Here is a 23,281-nt window from a genome sequence, read left to right as displayed (position 1 = left end):
TGCGCGGACCTCACGCTCACCTTCTTGCGGCAGCTGCGAATGTGGCAGCGCCACATGCGCTCTTTCACGCTGAGCCTCATGGGGTGGCCATTGGGGCAGGTCTGGGTCTGCGGCAGGAACTGGCGGACCTGCAGGAAAGCCACCGCCTCCTCTTCCGTTTGCGGCAGACTGAATAGCGTCAGACGCTCAATCGCCATAGTCAGGTTCGCCACTGCCATTATGCACCTCCGTCTCTCACACAGTGCTACTACTGACTGACTACGCTAGCTGCGTAGCGCTCTGACTGACTACGTTACGCTGTCCGCGCGGGGCTAAGCAGCAGACTGTGCGCGCGAAGTGCCGGGAGTGTGAATTCAGACTCTAAAAGCATCTAAAAGCACCTAAAATGTTAGCGTCTACATTGGGGACAACCCCTTTGGTAGCGATGTGCCGGGGTGTGTGGTTTAGAAGCCCTGTTTGTGTCCTGTGTACATTTCATTACATCACAGCTAGAGTGGCACGCGCAGCACTACGTTACATTACATTACATTATAGCTAGAGTGGCACGCGAGCCTCTGGCAGGCTGCCAAGTTTCAGAGACAGACTGTGCGCGCGGCGGCGCCGTGAAACTACACAAGTACCGAACGTACAAAAAGTAGGTCAACTATGTGGTCTTGAAGTAATTGAAACATCTGTCAACTCAGGTACCAGAAATTTTAGTGGTTTTAGATATTTGGTCAATTGGCCAAACTCTTTAGAAGTCCTGGTTTGAAGGAAGGGCTCACATTTATCATGGGTGATGCAAGGGTTACTGAACCTGATTTTATTAGCTGAAGTAATGTCATTGTGGGTATATGGAATAAACATTTCATGGTACCATTTCCTGATATTTCTTATGTTAACAAGTCAAACGTTGTATCTATATAAAGTATAACTTCAGTTCTGATCATATGAAAATCTCTATTTAGACATCATGTGGAGCGAACAAGTCCATGGTGAAGGAACTGTTCATAGTTGGGTTTGGCAACCTCCACCAAATGAAGATTTATGTTTTTACTGGAATCCTTATAGTTTACTTTGCAATTATTATTGGAAACATGTTTGTAATTTGTTTGATAATCATCAGTCCAAAACTTAATTCTCCAATGTACTTCTTTCTCTGCAATTTGTCGGCATGTGAAATTTTATTTTCCTCCATAGTTTTACCAAGTATACTCAATACTGTGTGGTGGAATGGGGGGACCATGTCCTTATATGGCTGCATCCTGTTTTTCTACGTGGGAGCATCAGTTGCGAGTGCTGAGTGTCTTTTCCTTACCATCATGGCATACGACAGGTATCTGGCCATTTGTAGACCTTTGAGATACACCTCAATCATGAACAACAGGACCCGTAACCATCTGGCTTTGTGGGCTTGGATGTTTGCAATTACAGAGATGCTCCTCTCCTCATTTTCAGTCTACAACTTACAGTTTTGTGGTTCAAACACTATTGACTTCATGTTTTGTGATATCACACCAATTGCAGAGTTGTCTACTTCAGATCCTACAGTGGCAAAAAGGCATGCCTTACTGATGGCAACCATTGTATGCCTAATACCGTTCATGTTGGTCATATTGAGCTATGTGTCCATATTTTGGACCATCGGGAAAATGGCAGCCAAGACTGGAAGACAAAAGGCCTTCTCCACTTGCAGCTCACATCTCGCATCAGTCTGCACCTATTTTGGGTCATTGTTTATCATTTATTTTGTACCTAATCAACAGAACGCAATACAAAGCAAGAAGCTCCTCGCTCTTATATACACTATGGGAGTTCCGCTACTTAATCCCTTCATTTACAGCCTGAGAAATCAAGAAATGAAGGTCTCCTTCAAAACATATTTTCTTCCAGTTCATATAAAGCAGTAGCCATCGTACAACATTTTATAAATATAAATTTTACACTTTATCAAAATAAAGTGTTTTACCATGATTGGTAGCCACCAAGAAAATTCCTATTCATTTAATACATATAAAATGGACAATACACTGATTTTACAATGGACAACCTATTACGGACAATGCTGTGGACAGGCAAAAAGTTAAATAAGTCTTTGTGGTGGAAATGTTAAAAGTAAGACCACCCATAAAATAATCCTGACCCCTGATGTTGAGATAGGAATATACCGTCAATGAAATGGCATTTATTTGGAGGGTGTTATTTTCGACTAGAGGTTCCCAAATGCCATGATTTAAGAGATCCACAGGTGGAGCTAATTATTTCAGTTTTGCTTCTGTGTCTAGACCTTAAAAAAGTGGACTGTTGGGGGTACTTGAGGATCCAGGTTGGGAGCCACTGCTTTTGAACACAGTTTCTCATACTCAGTCCTTAGGACCCCACACAGATCATGTTTTCCAGATCTCCTTTGATTAGATAAAATGTGACAGTTGGTGATAGGGCCGAACTGGGAACAGAAATTGGGCCTGACATTTTGAGCACACAGGCCAGCCTGCAGCAGATGGGAACAAAAATATCTTTAGCAACAGTTATCTGTGCATCGTTTCTCATCCTGAGGGTTGGGGTGGGAGAGACGGGGGTGGGGGGGTTTGGAGAGACAGAGGGGGGGGGGGTTGGAGAGACAGAGAGGGGTGGTGGTGTTGGTGGGGGGAGACAGAGAGGGGGGGTGGGGGGGAGACAGAGGGGGGGGGTGGGGGATGAGACAGAGAGGGGGGAGAGAGACAAAGAGGGGGTGGGAGAGACAAAGAAGGGGGTGGGAGAGACAGAGAGGGTGGGGTGGAGGGGGGACAGAGAGGGTGGGGGGGAGACAGTGAGGGGGTAGGAGAGACAGAGGTGGGGGGGCAGATAGGGGGTGGTGGGTGGGAGAGACAGAGGGGGGGTAAGGTGAGAGAGAAGAGACTATAGGGTACTTATATGTTAGTTGGGCGCCCTGGGCTATTCTGCGTAAGAAAATCGCATCGCATCGCATGTCCACTTTTAGTGTCACACTATGCATGTGATGCAATGCGAAATGACTAAATAATTGATTCCCTGCTATTTTTTAAGGCATTATCGCATTCACATCGCATTGACCCTCATGATGCAATGCGATGCGATAGTGACAATTGTAGGTACCCCCCTATTATCCACACCACCCCATAGTAACCCCCCAGTATCCACACCACCCCTTAGCGTTGCAAGCGCAGCATTGCCTCACTATCCACGCCACCCCAAAATGTGCCCTCCGCGCCGACGTGGATAGTGGGGTGTATGAAAAGGTCAGGAGGATGCGTTCCGCCGCCGCTCGCCATGCTTCGGGGTGGCGTGGATAGTGGTGTGGTTTTAGAAACATATTCACTATTTACTTAGCTTAAGTGTATTCAGAAAGCATAGTTACAGTAATTTATAGACATACATCACAACTATATGCATATAAAGCACTGGGATCGCATTGCACTGCACTCAAACGGAACATGTGATGCAATGCGATTTTCTTCCGCATGTGTACGTATGTAAAGTGGGCGCCCAACTAACATATAAGTACCCACTATAGAAAGACAGATAGACAGAGAGTGAGACAGACAGGACAGAAACCGAGAGAGAAGGAGAGGGGGGGGGGGGAACAAAATACACAATAACAATACTACCTTCTACTGTATGATCCCAGCTCCTGAATGTGATGTCTGGATTAAGGTCTCTCCCCCACGCTGCTGCCTGCTCCTGCCTCCGAGGTACTGCATGCACTGCCATCTTCCTCTGTCACTTCATTTAGCTTGCACTTTGTGCTCAAAGCAGAGCACAAAGCAAGAGGATGACACCTAGAGGCACCCAGCGATACTGCAGTGAGCAGGGACACTGGCTGAGAGAAGAGCAGCATCAGCAGCAGCAGCCGCTGTCTCGTGTACTCCGGCCGGCCAGCACATCCGTCCTCTCCTCAGAAAAGACTTCGCAAGACTCAAATTCGGCCCACCTGCCCATCGGCCCTTCTGGCATTTGCCAGAAGAGCCAGATGGCCTGTCCGGCCCTGGTTGGTGATATATAATGGACCTGTCAGGTTGACATGGAAAACATGACTTGTGTTTCATTTTGATACTATTGTACTTATCTGCTACATTGGAAATTATATTATGATCGTCTCCAATATTTCATCCCCCACTGACCTCGTTTTCGCTAAATTTATTAATTTAGTCTCATATTAATTTGAATCCATTTTTTGATGAGTTGGTATGTTATGTCTATATACACAAACAACCTATTTTTTCTTGAGAACGCTAACAAAATATGCATTATTTGCAGATCTACACTACTTATTATTTTATACATAGCAATAAAACTATATACTGTAGCACTGTTTTGTTCTTTCATTCCATACTGCCTAGGAACGTCCCAGAGGATGAGTGATCATGGTGGATCTCCACATCTTAGTAACGGATTCAGTATGAAATCCCGGCGGTCGGGATCCCGGCGTTCAAAATCCCGACGCCGGAATCCCGACCGCCGAAATCCTGACAAGGGGGGGACGTGGATCGCCCCCCCTTGCGGGCTTGCTGCGTTCGCCATGTAGCTGGCCCGGTGCCTCGCTACGCTCGGCACGCTAATTTATTCTCCCTCCAGGGGTGTTGTGGACACCCACAGAGGGAGAAACTGTCGGGATTTCGGCGGTCGGGATTCCGGCGTCGGGATTCTGAACGCCGGGATTTAAACTGCATCCGTTGGTAACCTGTACATGTGAATGTGCACATTACAAAAAGCATGGCCTATACCAAAATTATGTTACCAGAGCTAGGCTTTGCCATCCAAGGCTGGTTGCACTGTAGCAGAGAAAACTAGATCATTGGCTCCTCCCACCATGGTACTGCCAATAGGCACTGAGATATATATTTCCATGTGTAAAACATATGTAAATCTAGAACCATGCTGCACTGAGTAATGTCCAAAACCTTTGTAGTGATGGGGGAGCAGTAACATATACGACAAAAATAGAAAAAATTAAACACACACACACTCCTGGCAACCAGGGCCCTCTGGAATGCAGTACTTGGCTTTTTAATGGGTCAACAGTCAATAGGTTGAACACTATTGATAGACACTAAATAGGTTGACACATAAAAATTGGTCTTGGTCAACATTGACAAATAGTAACACAAGCAAAAGTTAGACATGTTAATAGTCGACAAAGGAAAAAGTTTAAATTAGTTTTTCAGGATTTTTTTTAACCAACTTGTTCTTACTTCATGATCCAAGTGGGCATAGAGAGAGAATGTAAGTGGGCCGGAAGCATGGTGACCAGACATGTTACACTTACACATTGTCCTTGTCAGAAGATTTCAGCATAGAAACAAAAAAAGTGTAAAACTCAGGTCAACATTTTTCTGTGTTGACCATTTCCATGTCAACATTTTGGGTATGTTGACCTTTTTTTCACTGTCGACCAAAACCAAATTGACCATTTTAATGTGTCCACCTATTTACTGTTGACCAATAGTGGTCGACCTAATAAGTGTCAACATTATGATCCACAAATAATACTTGACAGATAGCAAAGAAAAATTTTATAGACCAGATCCTTGTGCACCCAGCAGCCTCACAGTTGGATTCCCTAAAGGTTCCTCACAAACCTTCACCAACACCATATACACCACAAAAAATGGAAAACCAACTTATCGGGGCGCTTGGGGTCCTCAAATTCACTCAGATTGCTCCGAGAGGTTCACATGCAGTGGAAAAAAATAAGAGCAGGAAATAGTGAAGTACTTTTTTTTCCTTTTGTGCACTTATTTAATAACATAAAACATATAACAGGATATCCACAATTTAAAACATCAATTAAAAATCCATATGTAGACAAGTTCTGAGGTTACCGGATCAAGTGGGAACTGGTAAGAAAACAGTTCCAAAAGAGCTTCTGAAAAGTCCTTCAGTGGCCAAACTGCTGGATCTTCCGTTCTGTGTGTCCGGTCCTCCGTCTGTCTCTCCTCACATACAATCTCACCAATGCGTTTTTCCCTTTCCGTAGGGCTTTATCAAGGTGTGATTGTAGGCTCCCTGACGCAGCAGGGTAACCAGGTTCCGTCACGTAACTTCCGGCTAGCAGTGGCTGTGGGGCTAAGGGGACTCCAAATCCTAGCATTCATCACTCTTCCCCAGTAGCTCCCTTTGTGAGACGCATCGCCATGGTTACAATTTGTAGTATGACGCTCACTATCAGCCTCTTTGCTTAATTCCGGAGCGGATCATCATCTTGTGTATTTGCCAGTGTTTAAATCACGCCACCTTCGTGATAATAAACAGGCTTATGTAAACAGATTGATTTTTTCTAAAACGACATAAATACAAGTGAGTGCATATTGTTTAAAAACATATATATTAAAAGGGTACATAAAGGTACATAAAAAAGCCAGCATAAAATCCCTGTAAAAGCAATTAAAGGAACCATTTAATCTCGAAGTCGGAGTTGAGACCGTCGGGCATCAATGTGTTAAAATCATATATCATTTGCATTTCAGCCCGCGCTAATTGTTTAGCCAGTCCCTTTTGCCTCCAATTCTCCTTAATGTGCTTCAAACCACAAAAGGTCACTATGGGCCTTATTTTGGTTCATTCTTTCTGACAAAATCCTTCTTAGATGGACAAAACCATGTGCACTGCAGGGGGGGCAGATGTAACATGTGCAGAGAGAATTAGATTTGGGTGAGTAATTTTATTTCTGTGCAGGGAAAATACTGACTGCTTTATTTTTACACTGCAATATAGATCTCACTTTGAAGTAAAACCCCACCCAAATCTAATTTTCTCTGCACATGTTACATCTGCCCCACCTGCAGTGCACATAATTTTGCCCATCTAAGAAGGATTTTGTCAGAAAGAATGAACCAAAATAAGGCCCTATATCTTTTGTATTACACTTATGATGGGTCCTAAAGTGCTCTGACAGTGCGTGGGTCTGAAAGCCATTTCTTATGTTTCTCAAGTGCTCACTTATGCGTACTTTCAGGGGCCTGGAGGTCCTCCCAATATACCATAGGTTGCACCTGCAGCCTATGGCATAAATGACACTGCTACTATTGCATATTATGAAGTTGTCAATTTTAAAATTCTTTTGATTGATAATAATTTCTGTTGTTTTAGAGGATCCTCCTTGTATACCCCTACATCCCAAACACAGTCCGCACCTAAAAAAACCTCTTGATTTGATAGTAGTCATAGACTTCGCTGGTGGTGCCGCACTTTTCACCAAGTTTGTTCTAATGGTGTGGGCCCTTTTATAAATACATTTTGGTTTTGTAGGTATTAAACCGCCAATCACTGGGTCTTTTAATAATATACCCCAATGTTTTTGAAGTGATTGTTCTAATGCCCTATACTGGCTATTGAATGTGGTGATGAAAGCCCATTGAAATTTTGACTGGTCCTCTTCGGCTCTTTTTTCACCAGGTGTTAAAAGTTTTGTCCTATCCAGGCCTGCAACTTTATCATTAATTAACTCTATATTATCTTTTTTATAGCCTGATGATGTAAATTTATTACTCATGGCCATTGCTTGCTCTTTATAGACATCAAGATCCGTGCAGTTCCGTCTTAGGGGCAGATGTATCATAGCAGCGCTTATCGCGCCGCTATGATACTTCCTGCTTCGCCTCAATAGCGAGGCGAAGCAGGAAGGGACATCGACAAGATGTATTAACATCTTGTCTGCCGAAGCGGGGGAGCGTTAACTCCCCCCTTCGGCGATGTCCCGTTCTGGAGATAGCGCATCAGTTAATACTGATGCGCTATCTCCTGTCCCCCGGCCGGCCGCACTGGGCATGCGCGGGATCTCGCTGTTCACGCGAGATCCCCAGCGCAGCCCAGACCTAACAGCAGGGACAGCGCTGTCCCTGCTGTTTAGATAGGGCTTCGCCAGCCTGATGCTGGCGAAGCCAAAGCAGGCTTCGCGCGGAACGGTCAGCGATGCTGACCGTTCATACATTCGGCCTGCTATCATTTTGATAGCAGCGCCGATATGGACAGGGGCGCATAGCGCCCCTGTCCATTACCGCATTCCCGGCTCTATCATACATGGGGGAGAAGCGGTATCAGTGCACATAACGTGCGCTGATACCCCTTCTCCCCCATAACGACACATCATACATCTGTCCCTTAATCGTCTAAACTGGCCCTCCGGAATCGACTTGAGCCAGTTTGGATGGTGGCAACTGGCGGCCTGAATATATGCACTAGAATCAGTAGGCTTGCTAAAATTTCTAGTTAGCACCACATTATCTTCAATATAAATAGAAATGTCTAAAATCACCACATTCAATAGCCAGTATGAAATCACCCATGGGTGATACAATTAAAAATCGGGTCTTTACAATGAAAAATCGCCTTAAGTAGTGGCATGCAATGAAAAAATCGGGCGCCCAGATAATACATACAGTAAGTACCAAAAGATCTTGGAGGAGTTTTCATTTAAATAAAATTGCTTTTGACATTGTAATCATTGTGGATCTGCAAATTTCAGCCAACTCTTCTTGCCAGGATATGTGATTCTCCAAACACCAAAATTCTCCATCAATTACTAGAGTTATGCCACCTGGAGATCTACTAGATGGCCACAGCTTGTAATCCAAACCACTGCACCAATATTATATCAATATTATAAACCTAGATCAACTGGTCCCAAGAAGATCCCAATACCATCCAGTTCTTTAGGAGGGAGCATATTTTTCTCTGGGCTGATTCATCATGTAGATTTAGCTCCGTGATAAGAAGGATGGTGGTGGCTCACATTATAAAGAATCTCCCTGTTACATGACCAGCCCAGCATAGCATGACTTGATGCAGTTCCTCATATATTTCAAGAGGACTTATCAAGTCATCCAAAAAGTCCGAAGGCAAATCACAGGATGTTATGCCTACTGGGAATCAGTTTTTGAGGCCATCATCACCGAAACCAATTCTGATTAGATATAGACTGAATTCTGTCATGTCATATTTGAAGGTTACTCATATCTCTTTATCTAGAAAAAAAATCATTTTTTGTCCAATAAAGTACTAAGGAAATAAATAGAGTTGATGAAAGAGTCTCTCATTTGCCGATTCCGTAGACTATATATAAAAGGGTTCAATAATGGGGTGACCATAATGTACAACAAAGAGAGACTCTTGTTCACTTTTTTGGAGCTCTTTTCTGAAGGGACCAGATAAATGACAAATAGTGTCCCAAAGTATAAACAGACGGATGTCAGGTGGGAGCTGCACGTGGAGAAAGCTTTCTGTCTTCCAGAGCCAAAGGGGATTTTCAGGATAGTAGTAAATATGGCTACATAGCTCACAATGATAAATACAAATGGTGCGATAGTCATTAGAATGGTAAGCCCCAAGACTAACATGGCAGCCATACGGACATCACTGGAAGACACAGTTAATATTGGAGCTAAATCACAAAAGAAGTGATCAATGGTATAAGAGTTGCAGAATTGAAAATGGCTGACTTGAATGATTACGAAGGACATCAAAAAGAATCCAGATGTCCAACTCCATGCTGCCAGGTGATTGCAACTTTTGTTGTCCATCAACGAAGAGTATCGCAGAGGGTTGCAAATGGCCAAATATCGGTCAAAACCCATTACAGTAAGAACAAGACACTCAACACAGCCAGTTGAGGCATAAATGTAAAACTGGGCAATACAGCCATACACTGATATGGTCCCTCCATCTTCCCAGACAACATAGAGCATGTTGGGTATTATAACGGTGGTTAGGATGACCTCACACATAGAGAGGTTACAAAGGAAAAAGTACATCGGAGAATGGAGCCTGTAATTGGCTTTTATTAAACTTATAATCAGTGAGTTCCCAGATATGATAACAAGGTAAACTAGTGGATAGAGGTTTTTGGAGTTCTGCACACAAAAAATATATTGATGCCCTATAATTGGTGGGCAATATTCCACTGTGCGTTTGTTTACGACAATGGGGGTGCTATCCCAAACAATTTACATGACACGAATTGGAGGAAGGAAAGGAAGGGTTTGTATGGATGCACTCCTTGTGGACAATCAAAAAAATTTTATGGAGGGTATTCCTTTTCAATTATCTAAAAAGACGTGGGGGCTCCTTTTATCTTTATTAGGACTATAGTGGATAAGGAGGCCACCCTCGGTAGCGAAATGAGAGGTTAAAAGGATTTTTTCACATTAATCAACATACATAGTGTATTTTAAAGAGAAGAAAAGGTGATTTAAAGATTTTAAAAGTGTAGGCAGATACGACTGTCAGTGTTAGTACTGTAATATTAATGGGGGTAAATTCCCCGTTCGGGTCCTTGTATACACAGTTTTAGTCTGTACCTATAAGAGAACTCTTTTTTAGAACCACCGCTGATATTTATCAATTTATGCCTCACTTAGGCTTCATACATGCATTTATATTTTGTCAGAATTTGCGAGACACACTTATAATAAATGTCGACCAAGTGGTCTATAGGAATGCCCAATGTGTATTACTTGTCCATAGGCATATATAGATGGTGTAGATGATTGAGGGTGAATTTCCCAAAGGGTCCCCCAAACATAGGTTAAGATATTTAGGGGTGAATTCCCCACAGAGATTTCCTAAGTACCGTTTTAAAGGTGCCCTATATGTATAGGTACAGTCTATAGTAGAGGGTAACTCCCTCACAAAGAGTTCCTTAGAGATAGTTTGTACTTATTAGGGGTAAGTTCCCCACAGGAATCTCCTTAGTGTCCTCTATGGGCATGTATATAAGCATATATCGGTAGTGTAGGTGATTGGGGGTGAATTTCCCAGAGGGTCCCCCAGATAAAGATGATAAAATTATAGGGGTAAATTCCCCACAGAAATTTCCTGCGTACCGTATTTTTAGCGGTGCCCTATGTGTATATGCACAATATATGATAGAGGATAAATCCCTCACAAAGAGTTTCTTAGAACCAGTCTGTATTAATTAGGGGTAAATTCCCCACAGGAATCCCCTAAATGTCCTCTATAGGGGTACCTGATATATATTAGTATAGATACAGAGTAGCTGTACTTGGGGGTAAATTCCCTATAGGATTCCCCTAGGTGTGGTACGTGAGAGTTTAGGGGTGAATTCCCCACAAAGTTCTCTCCGACACCGTCACCTGGGAATTTTGATGTATGTTTTACATATACAGGTGGTTAGGGGTAAATTCCCCACTGAGGTTTGTAACCCATTATAGGTAATCCGGACAAAAAAGGGAGGTAAGTTTCCCTCTGAGGCTTGTAATTTTAAATTTTTAAATTTTTATTGTTTTTTAGTCTGAGCATACACCTAGTTATTATTTGTGATTGGGGGTGAACTTCCCACCAAGATGTACACACACTTATACTCAGTCCATATCTCTACAAGTTCTCAGTTAATTGTCATTCCCTGCGGGTCATAAGAGTTTCTGTTTAATTATGAGAAATTGACGACAGAGAGACAAGCTAGTCTTTGTATCAGAAAATGTGAAACACAATTCTGAATTAATGATACAATGTTTGCTGCATTGCGTTCCAGCTTAATTTTTTAGGTCTATACAATGTCTCAATGTCTTTGAGATACTACAAGGTGAAGTGCAGCAGCGCCACCTATTGGTAGGTATGAGATTAGCACTTTCTGTATATATATCTATATTGAATATAGTGCTGTGCTGCGCTAATATTCCCCAGGTATGGATGCGGGGGTCCCCATAATCACTTATAGATCTCTATTACAGATACTCTGGCCTCAGCCTCTTAGGTACACTTCAAACTAGGACACACGAAAAAATTATTCAAACATATGGAAAATACATTTCCTATACTAACACCAGACAGTCTATCTAGCGCTACACGGACAGGACACGTGTTTCGCTATTTAGGCTTCTTCAAGCTGACCACCAGATTGATCCTACGCTTGAATATTTATTGGATTCGTCCGACCAATGGTTAAGCTCGTTTTTATCACCTGGTGCGAATGCACCAGTCACCGGGCGTCTTTACTTCCGCCCTCTTGTTAGGTCTAATTCCAGTATGTCTTAGTGACATCCCTGCGTTGTTTACGTGGTACGCACGTCGTACCACGTGGTAGGTCACATGTTATTCTTTATCCAATCATGCGTCTGCTTCTTCCGAACCCGGAAGTGTCTTCCAGGTTTGTGATTGCCCTGTAATGCGTATATATTAATATTCGGCGCATCCAGCATTGATTTCCTAGTTGTTTTGTTTATATTGCGGGACCCCCTTTAGAAGGCTCTGTAGTTTATTGGGAGTTACATCAATATTCAGCACCATATACATGTGCTTCGTAGGTTTGTGCTCATATCATATACGTCTTGTCTCGTTATACATATTGTTGCTTAGGGCCCCTTACTCTGTGTAGGGTATAATAACTTTACAAAACTAATCCTGGAACCTGTATTAGTCATATCTAATGACGGTATGAAGAATTCCCTCCTTGTATCCTACTTATTCTGAGTATCCTATTAGTGTATGTTAAATTAATGTGGGTGAATAAATTATGGTGAATCTCTTATGGTGTGTGCGTTGATTATTCTAACATATATATGCACAAGAAGAATTGTGCATTCTGTACCTAATGCACAACTAACAGTGAAATTGTGAGAAAAATAAAAAAATAATAAATACTAATAAAAATAATAAACAGAAAATTCATATGTGTAAAAAAGTGTGCTAACAGTGCAAACTAGGTTTTTAATGAAATAATATAAAATTTATCTGAGTTAAAGTGTATAGCCGTCAGAGCAGCCTAATATGGTGACAGTTAAGTGAAATGGTGGTATTCCATTTTTTGTGTTGAGGTTCCTGTGAAGTGATATTAGTTAATTTATTGAGTGATGTTTATGATATACATGTGGTCCCCTCTTCTTGGGGGTCACCACATGTATATCTAAAATGTCGGTGATTGGGATGTGGGTAATACCAAGTGAGTGACATTTGTTTTGTCAAGTGAAGGATACTGAGATTTTACTGTGGGTTATATCTTGACCCCCTAGGATTTATTAATGGGTTACTCCAGATGAGGGTATATGGGTACTGATCATCCTTTATATAAATGACCTAGTGTTATAAAAGACCCTAAGTATGGAGTTTGTACTAATTCGAGATCTTGTAGTAGAAACAGATCACTCCTCATACGTGGGAGTTGAATCTCCCCTTATAGGCTATCACTCCTCATAGGAAGATATCTCGTCTCATCTTTGACGTCATACTAAATCTTATGAAGAGAATTTCTCTTTATAGGTAAGTGTTAAGTGAGATATTGCATTGGAATGTAAGTAGAGCGTCAGGGTTCTTCACATACATGACTGTAAATAATGTCAGAACACTCTGGGGAAGTAGTGTCCTTTCGTTCAGAGGTAAGTGCAACATGAATTTTTTTCCCTAAATGACAAATAAGATGAAGGATGAGGGTGTCTTGATTTTTATTTTTATAGATGGTATTTCTTCGATGGTAAGTATATCTTGGTTTGTCTGGAGACAGTATTTCTTCGATGGTAAGTATACCTTGATTTTTCTTTCAGTCTCTAACCGATGGTGTTTATTCAATGGTAAGTATATCCTGATTTCTTTCCAGCTGGAGGCACATTTCTTAATTCTTTGCCAATCCGGTCACTTGTTTTGGGGGTAAGATGGTACCACTTCATTCTCCGAGAAAGGGAAGGTAGCTGTTATATTCGTTAAGGCCTTTCGGCTGTAGACAGTCCATCAGGTATATCATTTTAGTCTCAACCTTAAGCAGCTCCTTGTCTAGGTCTCCACCTCGGATTCCCAGTTGGACATGTCTCATTCCAAAGACTTTTAATCCTTTAAAATCACTGTTATGCACCTTCATAAAATGCCTGGCTACTGGAGTTAGTTGTTTGAAGTTCGCTGAGTCTTTTTTTGCATTTCGTATGGAACCAATATGCTCGAGGACTCGCACCTTGAGTGGCCTCTTCGTTTTGCCCACGTAGATCTTCCCACATGGGCATTGCAGTTGGTATATCACTCCAATTGTGGTGCATGTGATCAAATTCTGGATTTTCCATACTTTCTTGAATTTATCCACATAGGTTTTCGTTGGGACCATGTAGCTACAGGCTTTACACCTTCCACATTTCTCAGACCCTTGTTTCTTAGGTGGTGGGGTTGGCTCTTCTAGATGGCTATGTACTAATTGGTCCTTGATGTTCCTGGCTCTCCGCCAACTAGTCTGGACTCTTGTTGGTAGGATGCTTTTTAGGTCCTCATCTGTATGTAGTACTGGCCAGTGTCTTTGTAGGATAGCATTGATGTTTTTCCAGTTTTTGTTGAAGGTCCCTATGAATCGTATGGGTTCCTCGTTATTAGGGATGCGAGTCTTGGGGGATAACAGTGTCTCTCTCGGTATTTGTCTCACTGTATTCCGAGATTTCTTGATGAGAGTCTGACTGTACCCTCTCTCCCGTAGTCTCTCAGCCAGTTCCTGCTCTCTTTTTTCATATGCACTGATATTTGAACAATTCCGTTTGACCCTGATCATTTCGCCTTTGGGGATGGCTTTGATCGTACTGGGAAAGTGTGCACTGGTAGCGTGAAGAACGCTATTGGTGGCTGTATCTTTTCTATAGAGATCTGTGCATATGTTACCCATTTCGTCAATGCTGATGGTCAAGTCCAGGAAGTGGATTTGATGCTGACTCGCCACATGTGATAGTCTGAGGTTCAGATCATTATTGTTCAGCATCTTAATCAGTTCTTCTAAATCACTTTTTTCCCCATCCCATAGCATTAGGATATCATCTATGTAGCGTAGGTATAATGGTATTTTGTCAGTATACCTCGCATTGCTGTCCTTGAAAAATACCTCTTTCTCCCACCACCCCAGGTACAGGTTGGCATACGTCGGGGCACAGGCTGTACCCATAGCTGTGCCCCGCACCTGGAGATAGTGGGAGCCCTGGCAGGTAAAGTAATTTTTGGTCAAGATGAATCTGATGGCATCAATAAGGAAATCGTTAAAATCGCAGCTTGTATCCATCCTGAGAAAGTATTGTACCGCCTCAATTCCTCTCTCGTGATTAATGCTCGTGTACAAGCTTTCTACGTCTAGAGTTACCAACCACGTGCTGTTATTAACGGATAGGTTCTCCAATTTTTTAAGCACATCCATCGTGTCGCGCAGGTGGGATGGTAGTGCAATGACGTATTTCCTTAAAAATTGATCCACATATATACTGAGTTTTTCAGTTAAGCTACCCTTCCCTGACATGATGGGCCTGCCGGGCGGAGTTTTGGAGTTTTTGTGGATTTTCGGGAGGAGGTATAGTGTCGGTGTTTTCGGTTGATCCACTTGTAGGAATTTAAAGTCACTGCTAGAAATGGTTTTATTGTCATATGCTGATTTTATCAGGTTCAGATATTGTCTGGAGTAATCCGCACTGGGACTGAATATTAATTTCGAGTAGCATCTCACATCACAAAGTTGTTTTTGTAATTCTTGAACATAGAGGTCCCGTGGCCACAAGACCACGTTCCCCCCCTTGTCCGAAGGTTTGACTATAGTGTCCTGCCATTCGGATATTTCCTTCAGGGCTTTCTTTTCCCCTTTGCTGATGTTATGTGGATCAGAGGATTGTCTGGTAAGGAGTTGATCCAGATCTTTTGATACTAGTGTTTGGAATACTTGAACTTGTGGACATATTTTCATATCAGGTATGAAGGTTGATTTTTTCTTTATCTTTGATTTGTCCCATGGTTCTGGGTTTGCATTTGGGACACTGCTAGAATTAATTTGGAGACTTAGATCCACATCTCCTGATAATTCATACAACATCTGCAATGCTATATTATCATCATCATCCAAAGCAGTACGATTAGGGGGGTCTTCTGTTCGGTCGGGGGGATTGGGGTTTCTGTCTTGATCTTCCTTTTCGGATTTTCTATGCTGTATAAAGAATTTTTTTAATAGGATTTTACGTGTAAACAGGTTCAAATCCTTTTCCACATCAAATCTGTCAGCTATTGTTGCTGGTGAAAATGATAATCCTCGTTTGAGGATGGATTCTTGGTCATTGGTCAGACTTCGACTGGTTAAGTTAATGATTTTTAGGGGGGTTGTGGGGGGAGGTCCTGATTGAGGGTTCTGTTGGTCTATTCCCTGAATCGTCTCCTCTCCCTGATATCGCCCCTCCAGTCTACAGCATCTCTCTTCCTTCTTCTTCCCCCCCTGGCCCCGCCTGATCTTTCTCCAGTATCTCTGTCTGGGTTGCGGCCTGCCCCTAAAAAATTGAGGTGTGAGAATCTAGTATTTGCTGAATCTGTATCTGAAGAGTCTGGTTCAGATGTAGTGTAATTTGAGGTGTTCCCTCCTTTGTTGGTCACATTATGTTGTCTAGTTGGTCTTGAGTTCCATCTGAAGATTTTATTATCCTGGAAATCAATGCGGTCTCTCTGAAATTTCCGTTTTTTACGTTCTATTATTTCTGATTCGTAAATCTCAATTTCCTTTTTATATTTGTCATAACGATTCTGAAATAGGTCTAAGGTTTCATGATTTTTTAATCTTTCTCCCAGAGTGGTGATCTCTTGTGACAGTTGTGTTAAGATAATCTCGTCATGTTTGATAAGAATTTTTATCAGCTCTTTCGAGCATTGTAAGAGGGTCTTTTCCCATTCTATTTTCAGGTCGTTGTTAGCCAGGTCGAACGCTGGAAAGATTTTAGGTCTTAACCCTCTTGGGACTAGATTACTCTTGAGGTAGTTATCAAAAGTGGTACGATTCCACACTGTCTTGCTCTGTTTCATCAGAGCTAATTTTAGAGCATATAGGTCTTCCGACCAACTTGGGGCAGGGCTACCTGATTTATCTGGGTTATCCAAGAAAATAGAGTCCATGTCGCTCCTTAATTTGTCTCTTCTGATTTCAAGGTCCTTTGCTAAGCTAAAGGTAGACATGGTAGGAAACAATCTGATGGTATATTTGAAAATGTCTTAGATTTCAGGAGTTATTCCTGTATATTTAGTATATGGTGCTAGAACCCAGAATTCTGCAGTGAAGCAGAAAAAAGAATAGGTATGGTGGATAGAGGTTTTTGGAGTTCTGCACACAAAAAATATATTGATGCCCTATAATTGGTGGGCAATATTCCACTGTGCGTTTGTTTACGACAATGGGGGTGCTATCCCAAACAATTTACATGACACGAATTGGAGGAAGGAAAGGAAGGGTTTGTATGGATGCACTCCTTGTGGACAATCAAAAAAATTATGGAGGGTATTCCTTTTCAATTATCTAAAAAGACGTGGGGGCTCCTTTTATCTTTATTAGGACTATAGTGGATAAGGAGGCCACCCTCGGTAGCGAAATGAGAGGTTAAAAGGATTTTTTCACATTAATCAACATACATAGTGTATTTTAAAGAGAAGAAAAGGTGATTTAAAGATTTTAAAAGTGTAGGCAGATACGACTGTCAGTGTTAGTACTGTAATATTAATGGGGGTAAATTCCCCGTTCGGGTCCTTGTATACACAGTTTTAGTCTGTACCTATAAGAGAACTCTTTTTTAGAACCACCGCTGATATTTATCAATTTATGCCTCACTTAGGCTTCATACATGCATTTATATTTTGTCAGAATTTGCGAGACACACTTATAATAAATGTCGACCAAGTGGTCTATAGGAATGCCCAATGTGTATTACTTGTCCATAGGCATATATAGATGGTGTAGATGATTGAGGGTGAATTTCCCAAAGGGTCCCCCAAACATAGGTTAAGATATTTAGGGGTGAATTCCCCACAGAGATTTCCTAAGTACCGTTTTAAAGGTGCCCTATATGTATAGGTACAGTCTATAGTAGAGGGTAACTCCCTCACAAAGAGTTCCTTAGAGATAGTTTGTACTTATTAGGGGTAAGTTCCCCACAGGAATCTCCTTAGTGTCCTCTATGGGCATGTATATAAGCATATATCGGTAGTGTAGGTGATTGGGGGTGAATTTCCCAGAGGGTCCCCCAGATAAAGATGATAAAATTATAGGGGTAAATTCCCCACAGAAATTTCCTGCGTACCGTATTTTTAGCGGTGCCCTATGTGTATATGCACAATATATGATAGAGGATAAATCCCTCACAAAGAGTTTCTTAGAACCAGTCTGTATTAATTAGGGGTAAATTCCCCACAGGAATCCCCTAAATGTCCTCTATAGGGGTACCTGATATATATTAGTATAGATACAGAGTAGCTGTACTTGGGGGTAAATTCCCTATAGGATTCCCCTAGGTGTGGTACGTGAGAGTTTAGGGGTGAATTCCCCACAAAGTTCTCTCCGACACAACTCAATAAATTAACTAATATCACTTCACAGGAACCTCAACACAAAAAATGGAATACCACCATTTCACTTAACTGTCACCATATTAGGCTGCTCTGACGGCTATACACTTTAACTCAGATAAATTTTATATTATTTCATTAAAAACCTAGTTTGCACTGTTAGCACACTTTTTTACACATATGAATTTTCTGTTTATTATTTTTATTAGTATTTATTATTTTTTTATTTTTCTCACAATTTCACTGTTAGTTGTGCATTAGGTACAGAATGCACAATTCTTCTTGTGCATATATATGTTAGAATAATCAACGCACACACCATAAGAGATTCACCATAATTTATTCACCCACATTAATTTAACATACACTAATAGGATACTCAGAATAAGTAGGATACAAGGAGGGAATTCTTCATACCGTCATTAGATATGACTAATACAGGTTCCAGGATTAGTTTTGTAAAGTTATTATACCCTACACAGAGTAAGGGGCCCTAAGCAACAATATGTATAACGAGACAAGACGTATATGATATGAGCACAAACCTACGAAGCACATGTATATGGTGCTGAATATTGATGTAACTCCCAATAAACTACAGAGCCTTCTAAAGGGGGTCCCGCAATATAAACAAAACAACTAGGAAATCAATGCTGGATGCGCCGAATATTAATATATACGCATTACAGGGCAATCACAAACCTGGAAGACACTTCCGGGTTCGGAAGAAGCAGACGCATGATTGGATAAAGAATAACATGTGACCTACCACGTGGTACGACGTGCGTACCACGTAAACAACGCAGGGATGTCACTAAGACATACTGGAATTAGACCTAACAAGAGGGCGGAAGTAAAGACGCCCGGTGACTGGTGCATTCGCACCAGGTGATAAAAACGAGCTTAACCATTGGTCGGACGAATCCAATAAATATTCAAGCGTAGGATCAATCTGGTGGTCAGCTTGAAGAAGCCTAAATAGCGAAACACGTGTCCTGTCCGTGTAGCGCTAGATAGACTGTCTGGTGTTAGTATAGGAAATGTATTTTCCATATGTTTGAATAATTTTTTCGTGTGTCCTAGTTTGAAGTGTACCTAAGAGGCTGAGGCCAGAGTATCTGTAATAGAGATCTATAAGTGATTATGGGGACCCCCGCATCCATACCTGGGGAATATTAGCGCAGCACAGCACTATATTCAATATAGATATATATACAGAAAGTGCTAATCTCATACCTACCAATAGGTGGCGCTGCTGCACTTCACCTTGTAGTATCTCAAAGACATTGAGACATTGTATAGACCTAAAAAATTAAGCTGGAACGCAATGCAGCAAACATTGTATCATTAATTCAGAATTGTGTTTCACATTTTCTGATACAAAGACTAGCTTGTCTCTCTGTCGTCAATTTCTCATAATTAAACAGAAACTCTTATGACCCGCAGGGAATGACAATTAACTGAGAACTTGTAGAGATATGGACTGAGTATAAGTGTGTGTACATCTTGGTGGGAAGTTCACCCCCAATCACAAATAATAACTAGGTGTATGCTCAGACTAAAAAACAATAAAAATTTAAAAATTTAAAATTACAAGCCTCAGAGGGAAACTTACCTCCCTTTTTTGTCCGGATTACCTATAATGGGTTACAAACCTCAGTGGGGAATTTACCCCTAACCACCTGTATATGTAAAACATACATCAAAATTCCCAGGTGACGGTGTCGGAGAGAACTTTGTGGGGAATTCACCCCTAAACTCTCACGTACCACACCTAGGGGAATCCTATAGGGAATTTACCCCCAAGTACAGCTACTCTGTATCTATACTAATATATATCAGGTACCCCTATAGAGGACATTTAGGGGATTCCTGTGGGGAATTTACCCCTAATTAATACAGACTGGTTCTAAGAAACTCTTTGTGAGGGATTTATCCTCTATCATATATTGTGCATATACACATAGGGCACCGCTAAAAATACGGTACGCAGGAAATTTCTGTGGGGAATTTACCCCTATAATTTTATCATCTTTATCTGGGGGACCCTCTGGGAAATTCACCCCCAATCACCTACACTACCGATATATGCTTATATACATGCCCATAGAGGACACTAAGGAGATTCCTGTGGGGAACTTACCCCTAATAAGTACAAACTATCTCTAAGGAACTCTTTGTGAGGGAGTTACCCTCTACTATAGACTGTACCTATACATATAGGGCACCTTTAAAACGGTACTTAGGAAATCTCTGTGGGGAATTCACCCCTAAATATCTTAACCTATGTTTGGGGGACCCTTTGGGAAATTCACCCTCAATCATCTACACCATCTATATATGCCTATGGACAAGTAATACACATTGGGCATTCCTATAGACCACTTGGTCGACATTTATTATAAGTGTGTCTCGCAAATTCTGACAAAATATAAATGCATGTATGAAGCCTAAGTGAGGCATAAATTGATAAATATCAGCGGTGGTTCTAAAAAAGAGTTCTCTTATAGGTACAGACTAAAACTGTGTATACAAGGACCCGAACGGGGAATTTACCCCCATTAATATTACAGTACTAACACTGACAGTCGTATCTGCCTACACTTTTAAAATCTTTAAATCACCTTTTCTTCTCTTTAAAATACACTATGTATGTTGATTAATGTGAAAAAATCCTTTTAACCTCTCATTTCGCTACCGAGGGTGGCCTCCTTATCCACTATAGTCCTAATAAAGATAAAAGGAGCCCCCACGTCTTTTTAGATAATTGAAAAGGAATACCCTCCATAATTTTTTTGATTGTCCACAAGGAGTGCATCCATACAAACCCTTCCTTTCCTTCCTCCAATTCGTAACAAGGTAAACTATGCAGAAGTTAACGAATATCACATATCTATAGAAATGGAGATTTCCAAACCCCAACATAATAAATTCTGTCACCATGGTCTGATTTGGTCCACACATTGTCTGATAAAATAAGACTTCGTTTTAGTTTATGATATAATTTTATTAGTTAATAGAAAACATAAATATTTTCTAGTAAAGCATAGTCAATTAATAATGTATAGATTGAAAAAGATGGGGCCCATTCCTTATGCATGTAAGCTGTAGCTACCCCTGATCAGGTAAACGGCTGTATATGGGAGGTCTGCCTATAGTGGATGTATATGGGAGGCATTTAAGGGCATTTTGTGATCTAGTGTAGTGGACATTTCGGTCCTGTATCTTTTAGCTGTGGAATTTTCCACACACCCTACCATTGTCGTTTGTTACAATAGTTCAATGTCTGCTTTATCCATTGTAGGAAAGAACTATCTGTCTTAAAATTTTGAGGTGCTTTTTCTACTTCTACACTGCTGAGGTCAGCTGCATCATGGGCCCAGGTGGACTTTTGTTGCGTCATTGGCATTTGAGGTGGATACCATGAGTTGTAATGATGGGTTGCCAGTTGTTATTTGATGTTAAAAGGAACAGGTAAAAGTCATATTTTATACCCCTTCCAAGTGAACCATGTGAGACAATTCTTTTAGTTCCGTCTCTTAGGTTTTTTTACCAGTTGGCCTAAAATCTACTATAGGCAGATGTGGAAGTATTGCATTTGGTGATATTGCTCAGTGCAGCGTTTTTTTTCTTTGCCTTCATACATTTTATCTCTTCTGTTTTGCCAAGTTATTTGATATAATGTAAACTGACTTCGCATTCCCCTGTTTGTAGGCCTCCTAGTGATTATTTTAGTATCTTAATGATTAAATTGCTTAACTTATATTTATAACACCGTTTTGTTTTAATATCTTTAGTATGTCAATTGTATTATTTATACCAATGCTAATATATTATGTATATGTATTGTGACATTGTAACACATTTAGGGGGGAATTCCATCCCTGCAGGGCCGGTGCAAGGCACCGGAGCGCCCCAGGCGAGTCGGGCTGGGGGCGCCCCGGTGCCGGGGGGGGTACCTGTCGTTCGGCGCTGTCTATTTAAATCTGGCGGCGGAGGCAGCGGGGGTCCCTGCAGTCCATTAAAAATCACGAGCGCTATCCGCCGGGCTATGCGGAAGCGCTTCTAGTGTGAAAACACTGGCAGCACGCTGATTGGCTGAGATCAGCGTGCGCCGTGCTGCCAGAGTTTTCACACTAGAAGCGCTTCCGCATAGCCCGGCGGATAGCGCTCGTGATTTTTAATGGACTGCAGGGACCCCCGCTGCCTCCGCCGCCAGATTTAAATAGACAGCGCCGTAGGACAGGTACCCGGGCGGCACAAAATGCCGCCCTCCAGTGGCCGGCGCCCTAGGCAAATAACTAGATTTGCCTAGTGGTGGCGCCGGCCCTGCATCCCTGACGCTATTTCCGACAGGGGAAAAAGCGGCGGGCACCTATTCAATGCTGTTTTTTCTAACAGCATTGAAGGCGGAATTCGACAAAATGGATTTGACTTTAAAACCAGTAGGATCTGTTTTGTTGAAAACTACCGTGATTTGTCAAATTCACTGCCGGATCTTAACAATCCAAGCCCATTTTCACTGGCACGCCCTCTTTTCAATGCTCAACAGGGGAAACATTGAATTCTGCCTTTCAATAAACTGTTTAGCCGGGTGAAACAGGGCAGGATTCTGACTATTGGATTGAATACCCTTGAATACTTACCCTTAGTGTGGCATTGTTCACTGATATAATTATATAAAAAATTGGAAGAAGAAAATTTGTTTAACTTGTACTTTGCTTGTACTTGTACTATTATTTATTATTATCATCAGCGTTATTATTATTATTATTATTATTATTATTATTATTATTATTATTATTTATTACATATGTGTTAGGGTGTTTATTTAGCTAATTTTGATACTAATTCTGTAGAAAAAGATACAAATTCACTATTTTTAAGATTTTTTAAGCTCTTATCAGACATAAGAGTTTACGAGTCAGGTAATTGGCTTAAATTGTACATGTGAAAATACAGACTATATAAAAAAAACACAGTTATAAAGTCCAAAACAAGCCAGCATTACTCTAGT

At 41.4% G+C, this 23,281-nt stretch overlaps 1 protein-coding gene across 1 annotated transcript; it reads left to right on the top strand.

The window, feature by feature from the left end:
- The first annotated feature begins 1,223 nt into the window (after positions 1 to 1,223).
- On the top strand, positions 1,224 to 1,889 carry LOC146073474 (olfactory receptor 5G29-like). The gene has a single exon (XM_083180656.1). It carries the CDS (start codon positions 1,224 to 1,226, stop codon positions 1,887 to 1,889), a length of 666 nt encoding a protein of 221 aa, XP_083036782.1.
- The last annotated feature ends 21,392 nt before the right edge of the window (positions 1,890 to 23,281 follow it).

The sequence above is a fragment of the Crinia signifera genome, chromosome 4 (assembly GCF_055691185.1).
Source record: "Crinia signifera chromosome 4, ASM5569118v1, whole genome shotgun sequence".
NCBI classification, from domain to species: Eukaryota; Metazoa; Chordata; class Amphibia; order Anura; family Myobatrachidae; genus Crinia; species Crinia signifera.
The sequence above is the reverse complement of the archived record's forward strand: the minus strand, read 5'-3'. Positions and strand labels throughout refer to the sequence as shown.